General features: G+C 43.1%; 1 protein-coding gene across 1 annotated transcript in view; it reads left to right on the top strand.

Annotated features, from left to right (window-relative positions):
• LOC116986494 (fer-1-like protein 4) overlaps window positions 1-16,227 on the top strand; it is a 119,088-nt gene that overhangs the window by 96,140 nt on the left and 6,721 nt on the right. The window contains exons 36-43 of the mRNA XM_033042076.1: window positions 818-945; window positions 2,289-2,459; window positions 3,924-4,078; window positions 6,717-6,877; window positions 9,224-9,309; window positions 11,050-11,148; window positions 15,153-15,394; window positions 15,948-16,225. Of these exons, the coding sequence (XP_032897967.1) occupies window positions 818-945; window positions 2,289-2,459; window positions 3,924-4,078; window positions 6,717-6,877; window positions 9,224-9,309; window positions 11,050-11,148; window positions 15,153-15,394; window positions 15,948-16,225 (1,320 nt within the window). The remainder of the gene's footprint in view (window positions 1-817; window positions 946-2,288; window positions 2,460-3,923; window positions 4,079-6,716; window positions 6,878-9,223; window positions 9,310-11,049; window positions 11,149-15,152; window positions 15,395-15,947; window positions 16,226-16,227) is intronic.

Raw genomic sequence — 16,227 nt, 5'->3', positions numbered from 1 at the left:
AATATCCATAAATTGTGGCAGCACAGTGAGAACAAAACGGAAGATAGATATCGGAAAGACCAAGTGCAGGCTCGGCGCTCATTTTGCTGAATACTGCTCAGTTCGTCTAAACTTACCTGATCTCCCGGTTGCCAAACACTTTAATTCCCCTTCCCATTCCCACACTGACCTGCCTGTCCTAGGCCTCCTCCATTGTCAGTGAGGCTAAATGGAAATTGGAGGTACAGCATCTCATATTTTGCATGGGCAGCTTAAAGCCCAGTGGTATGAATATTGAACATAGACACAAAATGCTGGAGTGGCTCAGTGGGTCAGACAGCAAGATGTGGAATAAAGTAATGATGAAAAAGGAAACAGGCTATTGTGAGCTGTGTGCGAGGTGAGAATGAGTACACACAATGAGACTTGAGATGACTTTGAAGCTAGTATCTTAGGTAGGGGAGGGATGGAGAGAGAGGATGCAAGAGTTACTTGAAGTTAGATAAATCAATCATATTCATCAATATTCATACCACTGGTTTGTAAACTGGGCAGTCATTCTTCGGTTGAAATCAGCATCTGCAGTTCCTTCCTGCAAACCCTGTCTGCGATTGTCTCTTCTACTGTGGAAAAAACAATGTCGGGATACCACCAGGGTTAGGATCTGCATCATGTTTTAGGGTCCAGACAAAGGCAGACGTGGCCACCCGGACTTTATCCATTTACCTTCACCTACGTTGCAGGAATGAAGTGCTTCTGGGCACAATGGGAGAAAGGGCAGAATGATTATTTTCATCCAACCTCTGGTGATTTTCTAAAGATTTTTTTTCCTTCCAAGGCAACTAACCTTGCTCCCGCTGATCTGAATGGGAAATCTGATCCCTATATTGTGGTTAAGATTGGTGAACAAGTACAGAACAGCAAAGAACGGTACATCCCCAAACAGTTGAACCCAGTCTTTGGAGAGTGAGTATTTCATGTGTTATAGAATCAGTGAGTGAACTGCTGAAGCACCTAAACCCGTTAAAGATTTGTGTGTACAATCTGTGCTTTCTTTCACCAATGTTTCTTATGTTCAAGAAAGGAAAGCACTCAATATGGCTTTTGAGGCAGTGAAAAAAGTAAAATATACAAAGTACATAAAACAAAGTTGATTGTTGATAGATATGTGATTGCTGTATTTGGGTGGGATCTTCAGCCCGGGAAGAATTGTTCCTCACAGTTGGTGGTTACGTGACAACCACTAGTGCATACAATTTAGCATAGCTAGACTGATATTGCAAACAGCATACGGTGTCCCCCATAATGTTTGGGATAAAGACCCATCATTTATTTATTTGCCTCTGTACTCTGTACGCAATTTGAGATTTGTAATAGAAAAACATCACATGTGGTTAAAGTGCACATTGTCAGATTTTAATCAAAGCCATTTTTATACATTTTGGTTTCACCATGTAGAAATTACAGCAGTGTTTATTCATTGTTTGCTTTATAGGCATATCAAACTGAAATGATTTGTTTGCAAGAATCCCTCTGAAGACCAATATGTTTCAATCCCCCATTTAAAAATGCTTAATATTTTTTGTTATTTTTCCACCAAATTGTATGACTTCACTATCTATTGTATTATCATCTAACAACACTCTTCCATCCTTTCCATACATCTCTCAAAGTCTCTTTACATCCTCATATTCCATACAGCCATCCAGCTTGCATTATCAGTCATTTTAAAGTCCAAGCTTTATAAATTCAAAGTCACCCTATAAGATGATACCCATCTATGTGTAGGAAGAAACTGCCGATCCTGGTTTACATCAAAGATCGACACAAAATGCTGGCGTAACTCATCAAGACAAGCAGCATCTCTGGATAGAAGGAATGGGTGATGTTTTAGGTCTAGACCCTTCTTCAGACTCTTCAGAATATCTGAAGATGGGTCTTGACCTGAAACGTCAACCATCCCTTCTCTCCAGAGATGCCTGACCTGCTGAGTTACTCCAGCAATTTGTGTTTATCTTTGGATTAAACCAGCATCTGCAGTTCCTTCCTACACAATCAGTCTATGTAATCTCTTGATGAATCTGAAAGTGGAGACCTACCTGTAAATATATTACTGAATGACAATAAAACAATTAATATTTTGTTTTTAAAGCTATTGATGCAAATGTTCTATGTATAATTCTTTTGGTTCCTCAGAACCATTTGGTCCAATTGATTTGTAAAGTGATTTCAAGCATCTTGACTTCACAGTTAATTTGGACAGAATTTTTCAGTATCTTCAACATGGAATTTTTTTGTCAATGTTACAGAGTATTTGAAATGACCGTTGCGTTTCCAATGGAAACAGAGCTCACTATTTCAATATTTGATCATGATATGCTTGGAAAGGATGACCTGATTGGAGAAACAAAGCTGGATTTGGAGAATCGTTTCTACAGCAAGCACCGAGCACAGTGCGGACTGTCCAAACAATATGACATGTGAGTACACATAGACAATAGACAATAGGTGCAGGAGTAGGCCATTCGGCCCTTCGAGCCAGCACCGCCATTCAATGTGATCATGGCTGATCATCCACAATCAGTATCCCATTCCTACCTTCTCCCCGTATCCCCTGACTCCGCTATCTTCAAAAGCCCGATCTAGCTCTCTCTTGAAAGTTTCCAGAGATCCGGCCTCCACCGCCCTCCGAGGCAGAGAATTCCACAGACTCACCACTCTCTGTGTGAAAAAGTGTTTTCTCATCTCCGTTCTAAGCAGCTTACCCCTTATTCTTAAACATTGGCCCCTGGTTCTGGACTCCCCCTACATCGGGAACATGTTTCCTGCCTCTAGAGTGTCCAAACCCTTAATAATCTTATATGTTTCAATAAGATCCTCTCTCATCCTTCTAAACTCCAGAGTGTACAAGCCCAGCCACTCTATGCTCTCAGCATATGACAGTCCCGCCATCCCGGGATTTAACCTTGTAAACCTACGCTGCACTCCCTCAATAGCAAGGATGTCCTTCCTCAAATCTGGAGACCAAAACTGCACACAATACTCCAGGTGTGGTCTCACTCGGGCACCGTACAACTGCAGAAGGACCTCGATGCTCCTATAATCAACTCCTCTTGTTATGAATTACATTAGTATTAGGGCTGCTGCCTCACAGTGCCAGAGATTGGGTTTAATCCTGGCCTCCGGTGCCCCTTGTGTTACAATGTGAAAGTGGGATAACATAGAACTAATGTGAATGGGTGATCAATGGTCGGCGTGGGCGTGGACTCAGTGGGCCGAAAGACCTGTTTCCACACTGTATCTCTAAACTGAACTGAATCCAAAGGTAAATATGAAATGCCTGATTCACTATATTTTTAACATTACATTTAAGGAAGTTCCTGAACATGCTAGGAGAGAAATGTGTTGCTTTCACTGAGGAGTTGACATTTTCCTTTATTCTCCTTTTATCATCTTCATTTGGTTGGTGGTGAAGGAAGCGAGACGGGCCAGACCAGAGATGTGTTCCCTGGCCAGACTCGGCCAGACTAGGCTCGAAGGAAGGAAATAGCTCTCTCGTAGATAGAAAGTCATGAAGGAAACGGGGAACTTGGTTGGTCCAAGAAATTCTTGCTACAAAGTGAGGGTTGTTCTGTGTAAGGTACCATTTGGACGGGCAAAAATATTTGGAGCTGCGCCTTAGAGGAGTGGAGCTTGGAAGCATTTCTGTAGCAGAAGGTAATGGAATTTTAGTGCTAGACTAATCATTCATTTTAAACGCCAAAGTGATAGATTTTAGTTGAGGATATGAAAGTAAAGGGAGCAAAGGCAGGTCTAGGAATTGGTCCCAGAAGCTGTAACCTGTTTGAATGTTGGAAGTGTCTCTGGTGCTGAACACCCTGTGAATGGCGATCTGTGGTCACGCAACACCTTGCAGTGAAATTCTTCCGTCGTTGTTTCCGCAGTGACGGCTACAACGCCTGGCGTGACTGTCTGAAACCAACACAGATATTAACAAAACTCTGCAAAGATTCCCAGTTACCAGAACCGGAATACAGACTGGAAGAAGTGAAGGTCAGCAACAAAATATTCAAGATCCCCAACGACATTCTCCCAGTGGGTAAGAAGAATATTTTATGTTCATTTTCATTTTAATCCAGTGCAGACAATTGCAAGTGAAGGATTGAGAGCGAGCATTAGGAACGAGTGAGAGGGGGGGGAGGGCGTCCAGTAAAGTATGAAGGGAGAGAAGGTACAAGAAATGAGGTTATTTGGTGCAAGGGGAGTGAGGATCATGATTGATTCTCCCGATGTTTTTTGACTGTTGATACATCAATTTCCCTTCTGGGATAAATAAAGTTCTATCGTATCGCATTGTAAAATGGCCCATTCAATAGGAAAATTAACTGCAGCAGTTTTTAGAAAATTTCAGATGTTAGTATAAGCTAGAATAGCTTTAACAGTGTGAAATATGGTAGCATTGTGGATAATTAATGAACTAACAACATGTAGTCCTGGACCAAGGATCTAGAGATGGGTTTAAACATCACTGCAGTTTGGTAACTTGTGTTCACTGACCATAAAGAAGAGAATAATTATGTTTAGTTTAGAGATACAGCACGGAAACAGGCCATTCGACCCAATGAGCCAGCACCGACCAGCGATCTCCGCACACTAACCCTATCCTACACACACTCGAGACAATCTACATTTATACCGAGCCAATCAACCTACAAACCTGTTCTTCTTTAGAGTGTGGGAGGAAACTGAAGATCTCGGAGAAAACCCATGTGGTCACAGGGAGAAAGTACAAGCCAGCACTAGTAATCGGGATTGAACCGGGGTCTCCGGCGCTGTGAGGCAGCAACTCTCCGGTTGCATCACCATGATGTCTTGAAACTGATCCACTTTACAAAAGAGGAGATACTGACAGCCTTAATGTCCTTAAAGATGGATGAATAAATGGCTGGGCCCTGGTCAGATATATCCTGGAATATTGTGGGAAGCGAGGGAAGAAATTGCTGTGGCTGTGCCAGAGAGTTTGATTACATCATCAGCCTTCTTAAGGGGTTGGACAGGCTAGATGCAGGAAGATTATTCCCGATGTTGGGGAAGTCCAGAACAAGGGGTCACAGTTTAAGGATAAGGGGGAAATCTTTTAGGACCGAGATGAGAAAATCATTTTTTACACAGAGAGTGGTGAATCTCTGGAATTCTCTGCCACAGAAGGTAGCTGAGGCCAGTTCATTGGCTAGATTTAAGAGGGAGTTAGATGTGGCCCTTGTGGCTAAAGGGATCAGGGGGTATGGAGAGAAGACAGGTATGGGATATTGATTTGGATGATCAGCCATGATCATATTGAATGGCGGTGCAGGCTCGAAGGGCTGAATGGCTTACTCCTGCACCTATTTTCTATGTTTCTATGTTTCCTTTCTATAATGAGGTGTCAGAACTGAACACAATACTCCAGCTGAGGCCAGACCAGACATATATTGGTTCAGATATTTTCCACTGCTTTGACATTCTATACCTCTATTGATAAAGTCTGGAATTATACAAGCCGTCATTAACTGCTCTCTCGATGTGCACCTACACCCCAGTTCTCTCCGCTCTTGTACCCATTTTACAACAGTCTCCTTTTCCCCATTATCGCCTCCTCCATTCATCCCACCAAGCTGCATCACCCCATCTTTCCCCATGTTGAACTGCATCTGCCACACTGCTGCCCATGCCACCAGCCGGTTTACATCCTACTGCAATTAATGAGGAACATCCGAGCAAAGGGAATCTCTAGAACCCTTGTGTGTTGTAGAGTCTTGGTTACTGGGATTTGAAGAGGAGGCAGATGAATGTAAGAAATATCAGGTCATATGGTCATAAGTTCATCCAGGACAGGGGAAGCAAAAACCAGAGGACATAGGTTCAGTGGGAGGTGAAAAATTAATAGGTACCTGAAGGGCAACTTTTTTGCACCTTGAGTGATGGGGGTATGGAACAAGCTGCCAGAGGAGGTAGTTGAGGCAGTACAATAACAACATTTAAAAGACACTTGAACAGTTACACGGATAGGAAAGATTTAGAGGGATATGTGCCAAATGCAGGAAAATGGCCCTAGCTTAGATGGGGCACCTTGGTCAGCATGGACAAGTTGGGCTGAAGGGCCTGTTTTTGTGCTGTATGACTATCAGTGTGGTTGTTTTTTAACTATCCCTAAAGCACTTGGCAAGCCACTCAAGCCAGGAATAATCAAGGATGGAGAAAATGCCATCTTGTCGCATGCCAGCATGTTCCGTGTAGAAAGGTTGGATGGTAGTACAGCAGGTTTATACTAGAGGACCAACAGGCAAGAACTGTCCAGGGTATTAATTTGAAAACAGGAGACAAGATATGTGGTGGGAAGGGATCGGGAGCTGGAGAGAATGCAATGTCAGGAAAGTGTTCAGAGAACAAGAACAGCAGAAGGTAGACACAAAATGCTGGAGTAACTCAGCGGGACAGGCAGCATCTCTGGACAAAAGGAATAGGTGACTTTTTGGGTCAAGAGCCTTTTTAAGACCCGACCCGAAACGTCACCCATTCCTTCTCTCCAGAGATGCTGTCTGACCCGCTGAGTTACTCCAGCTTTTTGTGTCGATCTTCGGTTTAAACCAGCATCTGCAGTTTTTTCCTACACCCTTGACACCAGGGTGGACCGAAGCACAGGCAGGTCAGTAATTATTGAGTATTGTCCATTTTGACAGTTGTTTTTTGTATTTTAGGGGAGAACAAGAAAGGGGAACAGCCTGTGATGTCTGATGAACAGAAGGCTTTGTATGTGTTGAATCATTGGGAAGATATGCCAGAACGTTCTATTAAAATAGTGCCAGAGCATTTAGAAATCCGGCAGCTCCAGAAGTCGGACAATACAGGAATGCCACAGGTAATGATCATCAACATTCCATTATTATTGCTTCTGAGATCCTAGCAGGCACCAGAGCTCTCCAGAGATTTCATTTGCTGCCAGTTTGTGCCAGGGACCTCCTGTAGAATAGCCTATTGTTCTGCAGCTGCGGTTGGATCAGGTCTCCTAGTGGGAGGAAGACACGTGCCTTCTCATAGAGAATAGGGATTGGCACGGTGGCGCAGTGTTAGAGTTGCTACCTTACAGCGCTTGCAGCGCCAAAGACCCGGGCTCGATCCCGACAATGGGTGCTGACTGTACAGAGTTTGTACGTTCTCCCCGTGGTCTGCGTAGGTTTTCTCCAAGATTTTTTTTTTAGTTTAGTTTGGAGATACAGACCCTTCAGCCACAGACCCTTCAGCCCACCGGGTCCGCGCCGAGCAGCGATCCCGCACATTAACACTTTCCTACACCCACTAGGGACAATTTTTACATTTACCAAGCCAATGAACCTACAAACCTGTACATCTTTGGAGTGTGGGAGCTAACCGAATCTCGGAGGAAACCCACACAGGTCATGGCGAGAACGTACAAATTCTTCAATTTCCTCCCACACTCCAAAGACGTAGAAGTTTGTAGGTTATTTGGCTTGGTATAAGTGTACATTTTCCCTCGTGAGTGTAGGATAGTGTTAGTGCGCGGGGATCGCTGGTCAGTGCGGACACGGTGGGGCGAAGGGCCTGTTTCTGCGCTGTATCTCTAAACTAAAATAAACTAAAACTGATGGTGTGTAAAGAATGATGATTAGGAGCGAGATACAAAGGTAATCAAGAAGCTGCAACTGCTGGAAATCTGAGAAACCAAAATCTAGGAATTATTTAGAATCAGGTTGTGTGGAATGACTCCTTCACCTGAAATCCCAACTCAGTTTCTCTTTTTACTGATGCTGCCTGCGTCCTGTATCAAAGGTATTATAAATATTCACGCTGAACTCGTGATGATTAGATCATCGGTGAAATTCGGGAATCTGGGATTCCCTGATGGATGGCAAGTGGGAGGCTTTCCAAAGTGAGATAGCACGGGTAAAGGGGCAGCATGTTCCTGTCGGGGTGAAGGGCAAAGCTGGAAAGTTTAGAGAACCCTGGTTAACAAGAAGAGGCATGGAACAGATTTAGGCAGCATGGATCACACAAACCCCTCGGTGAATACAAAAGGGGTGGGCGGGCGTACACCGAAGAAAACAATCAGGAGGGCAAAAGTGCATAAAGCAGAATAAATCACTAGGGCCTGACCAAGGATATCCTTGGACCTTGCGGGAAGCTATGGAAGAAATTGTGGAGCCCCATTGCAGAGACATTTGCGAGTGTGTGCGCGTGCGTGCGTGTGTGTTTTCATGCCTCACAAATCTGATAGTATTTGAAGAGGTAGCCAAGAGGACTGATGAGGGCAGGGCAGTGGACAATAGTCCATATGGACTGCATGTAGGCTAATCTGGAAGGTTAGATCACATGGAATGTGAGGTGAGCTGGCCCATTGGATTTAACATTGACTTGGAAGAAGGAATCAAAGGGTGATTATGGAGGCTTGCTTTGGAGGAGGCCCTTTGTCCCAGTGGTGTGCTGCAGGGGCCAGTGCTGGTCCACTGTTTTTTTTAAATCATTTTGATAACCATGCAGTTAACATAGTAAATTTGCAGATGATGCCAAAATTGGTGAATTCATGGTTAGCGAGGAAAGATTGCTAAATTTACCACAGGATCTAGATCAGTTGGGAAGGTGGGCCAAGGAATGGCAAATGGAATTTAACTCTGACAAGTTTGAGGTGTTGTTCTTTGGTGTGTCAAATCAGGGCAGAACATGCAAGTAAAATGATAGAGCTCTGGAGAGTGTTGCAGGCAGGGAGATCTAGTGGGACAGGCGTGTGGTTAGGGTTTTTCACAGCAAGTGTCTAGTCTAAATTATACTCAAGTCCGAGTTCCAGGTTAGTTTCCCACAGTTGTAAAACGTCCTCCTTTTCAAGTATTTATTTAATTCCCTTTAGCAAGTACTTGGTAAATTTCCTGCCAATATCACGTCATGCAGTTTGACCCAAACCACAACCACTCAGAAAGAAATGAGTCCGAAGAAGGGTCTCGACCCGAAACGTCACCCATTCCTTCTCTCCAGAGATGCAACTCTTGGGTTCAGGTTGTGGAGTGAGGGAAATAATTTAAGAGGTGAGGTTTGTTATTGTTCTGAAACTTGAATGTGTCAGTCTCTCCCTGTAAGCAGCAAAGGTGCAGAATGGGGAGCAATTCTCAACGGGTTATTTGAGTTTTGGAGGAACAAGCAGAGAGGTGTTAGAGAGGTAAACTCAAGCTGATGTTTGTCTTTGCTGGTTTTCCAGGGCCTGGTCCACATGTGGGTTGACATGTTCCCTGTTGATTTACCGGCACCTCCACCAGTCAATATAAAACCCCGACAGCCTATCAGGTAAGAGATTACAATCTAAGAATGTACAGAATTAACTATATTTGGCATTAAAACCATATCCTCCAGGTGTAAGCAGTGAAAAATGTATTTCCCCAGTGTTTTCATATTCCTTATTATTTTTGCATTCTGAATATGGAGAAGGTGATTGATAGCGATGTAATCCCTTCCTGAACTTGCATCTGCTGTGATGCCATTGCCTCCGATGGTCACACACTATGCCAGCAATAGTTAATGAATACAATTCTTGATTAGTCCGAGTGTCGGGGTTTATGGGGAGAAGGCAGGAGAATGAGGTTAGGAGGGAGAGATAGATCAGCCATGATTGAATGGTGGCGTAGACATGATGGGCCGAATGGCCTAATTCTGCTCCTATCACTTATAAGGTCAATGGCTTACCTGGCATGGGGGAACATATTCATGTGCCTGTGTTGGGATAGAGACAGAAATGCATTCATCATGAACCCATAATTCAACTTTAGACATGAATCTTACCCTTTTGTTCTCTGAATCATTGAATGACATTATTGTTAGTTATTGTGGCAGGAATCAGTTCCACAAACTCACCAAAGATTTTAGGAAAATACTTCTCTTGCATGTCCTAGTCCCTGCTGCTTGTGATTTGTATGCACGAGCCCAGGTGCTGAACAATGATTTAATAGAAAATATATATAAAAAATAATAGAAAAACACTCCCTGGATTAAATTTATTTATTTCATAATTCCAAACAGCTGTGTTATATGATATCGCCCTCGGTTTTCTGTTAGAATGAGCAGTTGCTATATGACTCCAGCCATCTTCACACATTATTCTAATCTCTACCTTTCTGCTTTCTGTAATTAATTGAGTATTCTTTGCAATTTTTGCAGTAACGATCTAACTGTAATTTTAACAACCTCTTCTTTACACCTCCCAAAACGGAATACCTTTCCCTGCACCTAACTCATGCCCCCATTACTGATTATACTTTTCTTTGCCCTCTCATTCAATATCCTTTTCTCTATCTCTATCCCCTGTCCCAAACTAAATGCTCTCCTCTCTGCCGATGACTATCCTTCCTCCTGCTCTCACATCAAACTACTCTTCTGTCAGATCTTATTGCTCAATAGCCTTCACTTTAACCATGGAATTAACTATCTTTTCTCATCCTTAACAATGGAATATCCATATCCTCATTAATCTGAATATTGTTTAGATATCCGCCCCAAAATAAATATCCACACATCCACAACGATATCCTTCTCGGCATCTCCACATGTGCTTTTCTGTTCCCCCGTAGTTCAATATGTTACACATAGCTCTGAACCAACAGGCCCACATCTGACTATCCATCTCCGGACAACACAATAATGGAATCCTGATCTCTGCATCTCCCTGTCCCTTGCTTATTGCTGTTGCTGAAATAGAGCAATCTCCAAATATAGTCTGACCAGAAGCATTACTGATGAAGGTTACTGATTTAGGAGTCGGTCTATTTGAGTGTACAGCAGTGGAAGGTGTGAATTGGAACATATGCCCATTGCAAGCATCGCTAGTCATTGGATGAGGGGGACATCATTCATTTTACTCTTGTTGGTCATTTGAATTTGGGTCTGATAAAAAGCATTATCAAGAATTCTGAACAATGTTTTAATTCAGTTTTAAAATTAAAGTAATGCTCTTCGGTTTTGTCAAATTTGATGCATTCACTGGACTATTTTATCACGACTCACCTGTACCACTGTCTACTGTGTGTTGAACAGCTATGAGCTGCGAGTTATCATCTGGAACACAGACGACGTGCCTCTTGATGACGTGAATCCGCTGACTGGAGTCGAATCCAGTGATATCTACATCAAAGGGTATTCGTCACTGTTATACATCGGCTTGTTTGTCAGTTTAGCTTATTGTCACGTGTACCGAGGTACAGTGAAAAGCTTTTGTTGCATGCTAACCAGTCAGCGGGAAGACAGTATGTGATTACAATCGAGCCATCCACAGTGTACAGATACATATAACCATATAACAATTACAGCACGGAAACAGGCCATCTCGGCCCTTCTAGTCCGTGCCGAACACTTATTCTCCCCTAGTCCCATCTACCTGCACTCAGACCATAACCCTCCATTCCTTTCCCGTCCATATACCTATCCAATTTATTTTTAAATGATAAAATCGAACCTGCCTCCACCACTTCCACTGGAAGCTCATTCCACACAGCCACCACTCTCTGAGTAAAGAAGTTCCCCCTCATGTTACCCCTAAACTTCTGTCCCTTAATTCTCAAATCATGTCCTCTTGCTTGAATCTTCCCTACTCTCAATGGAAAAAGCTTATCCATGTCAACTCTGTCTATCCCTCTCATCATTTTAAAGACCTCTATCAAGTCCCCCCTTAACCTTCTGCGCTCCAAAGAATAAAGACCTAACTTGTTCAACCTTTATCTGTAACTTAGTTGCTGAAACCCAGGCAACATTCTAGTAAGTCTCCTCTGTACTCTCTCTATTTTGTTGACATCTTTCCTATATTTTGACGACCAAAATTGTACACCATACTCCAGAATTGGCCTCACCAATGCCTTGTACAATTTTAACATTACATCCCAACTTCTATACTCAATGCTCTGATTTATAAAGGCCAGCACACCAAAAGCTTTCTTTACCACCCTATCTACATGAGATTCCACCTTCAGGGAACTGTGCACAGTTATTCCTAGATTCCTCTGTTCAACTGCATTCCTCAATTCGTTACCATTTACCATGTACGTCCAATTTTAATTTGGCCTGCCAAGATGTAGCACCTCATACTTATCAGCATCTGCCATCTTTCAACCCACTCTTCCAAATGGCCTAAATCTCTCTGTAGACTTTGAAAATCTACTTCATTATCCACAACACCACCTATCTTAGTATCATCTGCATACTTACTAATCCAATTTACCACACCATCATCCAGATCATTGATGACAAACAACAGTGGACCCAACACAGATCCCTGAGGCACCCCACTAGTCACCGGCCTCCAACCTGACAAACAGCCATCCACCATTACTCTCTGGCATCTCCCATTCAGCCACTGTTGAATCCATCTTGCTATTCCACCATTAATACCCAACAATTGAATCTTCTTAACCAACCTTCCATGTGGAACCTTGTCAAAGGCCTTACTGAAGTCCATATAGACAACATCCACTGCTTTACCCTCATCAATTTCCCTAGTAATCTCTTCAAAAAATTCAAGAAGATTAGTCAAACATGACCTTCCAGGCACAAATCCACATTGACTGCTCCTAATCAGACCCTGTTTATCCAGATGCTTATATATATTATCTCTAAGTATCCTTTCCATTAATTTGCCCACCACTGACGTCAAACTAGCAGGTCTATAATTGCTAGGTTTACTCTTAGAACCCTTTTTAAACAATGGAACAACATGCGAAGTACGCCAATCCTCCGGCACCATTCCTGTTTCTAATGACATTTGAAATATTTCTGTCATAGCCCCTGCTATTTCTACACTAACTTCCCTCAATGTCCTAGGGAATATCCTGTCAGGACCTGGAGACTTATCCACTTTTATATTTTTCAAAAGTGTCAGTATTTCCTCTTCTTTGAATCTCATAGTTTCCATAGCTACTCTACTTGTTTCCCTTACCTCACATAATTCAATATCCTTCTCCTTGGTGAATACCGAAGAAAATAAATTGTTCAATATCTCCCCCATCTCTTTTGGCTCTGCAGATAGCTGTCCACTCTGACTCTCTAGTGGACCAATTGTATCCCTCGTTATCCTTTTGCTATTAATATATCTGTAGAAACCCTTTGGATTTACTTTCACCTTACTTGCCAAAGCAACCTCATATCTTCTCTAATTTAATAATAATTAGCTTTTCTAATTTCTTTCTTAAGATTCTTTTTACATTCTTTATACTCCTCAAGCACCTCATTTACTCCACGCTGCCTATAATTATTGTAGATCTCTCTCTTTTTCCAAACCAAGTGTCTAATTTCCCTTGAAAACCATGGCTCTTTCCAATTATTACTATTTCCTTTCAACCGAACAGGGACATAAAGATTCTGTACTCTTAAAATTTCACCTTTAAATGTTCTCCATTTCTCTTCTACATCCTTCCCATAAAACAAAATGTCCCAATTCACTCCTTTTAAATCCTTTCGCATCTCCTCAAAGTTAGCCTTTCTCCAATCAAAAATCTCAACCCTTGGTCCAGTTCTGACCTTCTCCATAATTATATTGAAACTAATGGTATAGTGATCACTGGACCCGAAGTGCTCCCCAACACATACCTCCGCCTCCTGACCTGTCTCATTTCCTAACAGGAGGTCCAGCACTGCCCCTTCTCTAGTAGGTACCTCTATGTATTGCTGCAAAAAACTATCCTGCACACATTTTACAATGTCCAAACCATGCAGCCCTTTTACAGAATGTGTTTCCCAGTCTATGTGTGGAAAATTAAAATCTCCCACAATCACCACCTTGTGCTTACTACTAATACATGATAAGGGAATAACGTTTAATGCAAGATAAAGCCAGTAAAGTCCGATCAAAGATAGTCCAAATGAGGTAGATAGTAGTTCAGGACTGCTCTCTAGTTGCGGTAGGGTGGTTCAGTTGCCTGATAACAGCTGGGAAGAAACTGCCCCTGAATCTGGAGTTGTGTGTTTTCACACTTGCATCACATTGTTAACATTCAGATCTCTTTCTGTTGCATTCACCTCCCCCTCCAATCCCCAGCTCCCCTGGATCCTGGGATGTTGCTCCAGTGGCCAAACTGGGAGCTGCAGTGGGTGAGAGTACTGGCGAGATGTGGGATGGGATGGGATGCAGGGGGGCGGGGGTGATGGATGGAATGATCGGGCTGTGGCTCGATAAGACGAATGCCTTTGGTTGAGTAATGTGGTAGAGGAATGCGCGGGGTGGTTAGAGCTAGCAGGGGGAGTGGTTCTGGGAGGTGAGTTGGGAGGCAGGACGATGGTATATTTGGGGATGTGGCAGGGTGTGATGGTGTTGATGTTAGGGCATGATGAGACCATGTGAAGGGTTGGGTGTGGGAGTGTAGTTGGAATGTATTTGTTAGTGGCTGCGGGGAGTGTGAACCTGCAATCTGGACAATCTCACGTGAATTCATTAAATAAATTCCATGGTACGTTTACCGATCCTTCTTGACTGAAAGTAAGGATAAGGCCACTAATTGTCAAATTGGCTTACTCCCCTCCCCCACAACTCCCCCTCCTGCCCCCCCCCACAACTCACCCCCTCCCCCTCCTGCCTCCCCACTACTCATCCCCCTCCTGCACAACTCACTCCCCCATCCCCCGCTACTCACTCCCTCACAACCCACTTCTCCCTACACCCACAACTCATTCTCCCTTCCACACATCCCCCTCTCCACAGCTTATCCCTCCTCCCTCCTCCAGAACATCTCATTTCCTCCCCCCCCCCCCCCCATCCCAAGAAATTGCTCTCAGACATTCAACCATTTAATAAGCAGCGTCTCATCCTTGGAAGATCTGTAATATCCAAAGAAATAAATCTTCATCTTCCTCTTCTTCTTGCGAATGAAACATAAACCAAAGGAATAGTTAGATCTCAAGCCGGGTGTTGAGCAGCCAGGTTGCTGTCTGTGTTGGCGTCAATGTCTGCCAGGCCCTGACACAGCTCCATTTGGTGGGTGGTAGAGCGGGCACCCAGAGATGACATGGTTGGCAGAAATAAATGGCAATGAGACATGGGAGCTATTAAGAAGAATCATAATTGTGAAGAGACAGGGTTGTCCTGAACAATACCGTTCCTACAAGGAAACTAAATCTTCTTTCGTTGTGTCTAAACTTATAATTTAATCTTGCAGTTGGCTGAAAGGTTTGGAAAATGATAAACAAGAGACCGATGTCCATTTTAACTCTCTGACTGGAGAAGGAAATTTCAACTGGAGGTTTGTTTTTCGCTTTGACTACTTGCCAACGGAGAAGGAGATTGTTTATAAGAAGAAAGAATCCATTTTCTCCTTGGAGGAATCGGAGTTCCGCCAGCCTGCCGTGCTCACGTTACAGATCTGGGACTACGATCTGATTTCTGCCAACGATTTTCTTGGTAAATATTTTAAATATTCCGGTTCAGAATTGTATTTGTAAAGTCTTCCCCCCTTTTTATCATAAATATTATTTCCTCTTCTAAAAGATTTCATATCCAGAGGAACAGTGTAGAAGAGGTTTCTTAAGGGGCTGTCCCACTTGGGCGACCTAATCTGCGAGTTCTGACATACTCGCAGCATGGTCGACACGAGGTTCTAGGAGGTCTTTGTAACTCTCCTTCATGCTCGAGAGTAGTCCCCATGTACTCAAGGCCTCAGCTAGGTCGCGGCGTATTTTTCAACATGTTGAAAAATGCCCGCGAGTAAAAAGAACTACAAAGGACTATCTTCCCCCCTACTGATAAGAAATATTGCTTTTCAGCAGAATTTCAGCTTTAGCTATTCTGACTACATCCGTGGCCATTTTTCCCATCACACTCCCCGTATGTGAGCTGCAGGGTTAACCAAATTATAACCTACTCATCTTCCTTATAATTCTCAAAATTATTGACAATGTATATATGTGTATATGTATAAATAATAATTATATATATATCCTTTTTGCCACTGTAGGCTCCATTGAACTGAAGCTGAACGACATGGTTCGCCCAGGAAGGACAGCTGACCAATGTACCATCAAGATGGCGAAAGAGAAGGCAGGTCCGCGCGCATCCATCATCCGGGGAAAGAGGATCAAGGGATGGTGGCCCATGACCAAGGTGAAAGAAGAAGAGGACGAGGAAGAAGAAGAAGAGGAAAGCAAAAAAAAGAAGAAAAAAAAGAAAAAGAAGAAAGTAAAAATCGAGGATGTTGAATATACAGACAACTCTGGCAATACGTACATTCTTAGGGT

The sequence above is a fragment of the Amblyraja radiata genome, chromosome 23, assembly GCF_010909765.2.
Source record: "Amblyraja radiata isolate CabotCenter1 chromosome 23, sAmbRad1.1.pri, whole genome shotgun sequence".
In the NCBI taxonomy this organism is placed as follows: domain Eukaryota; kingdom Metazoa; phylum Chordata; class Chondrichthyes; order Rajiformes; family Rajidae; genus Amblyraja; species Amblyraja radiata.
This window is presented reverse-complemented; position numbering and strand designations above follow the sequence as displayed.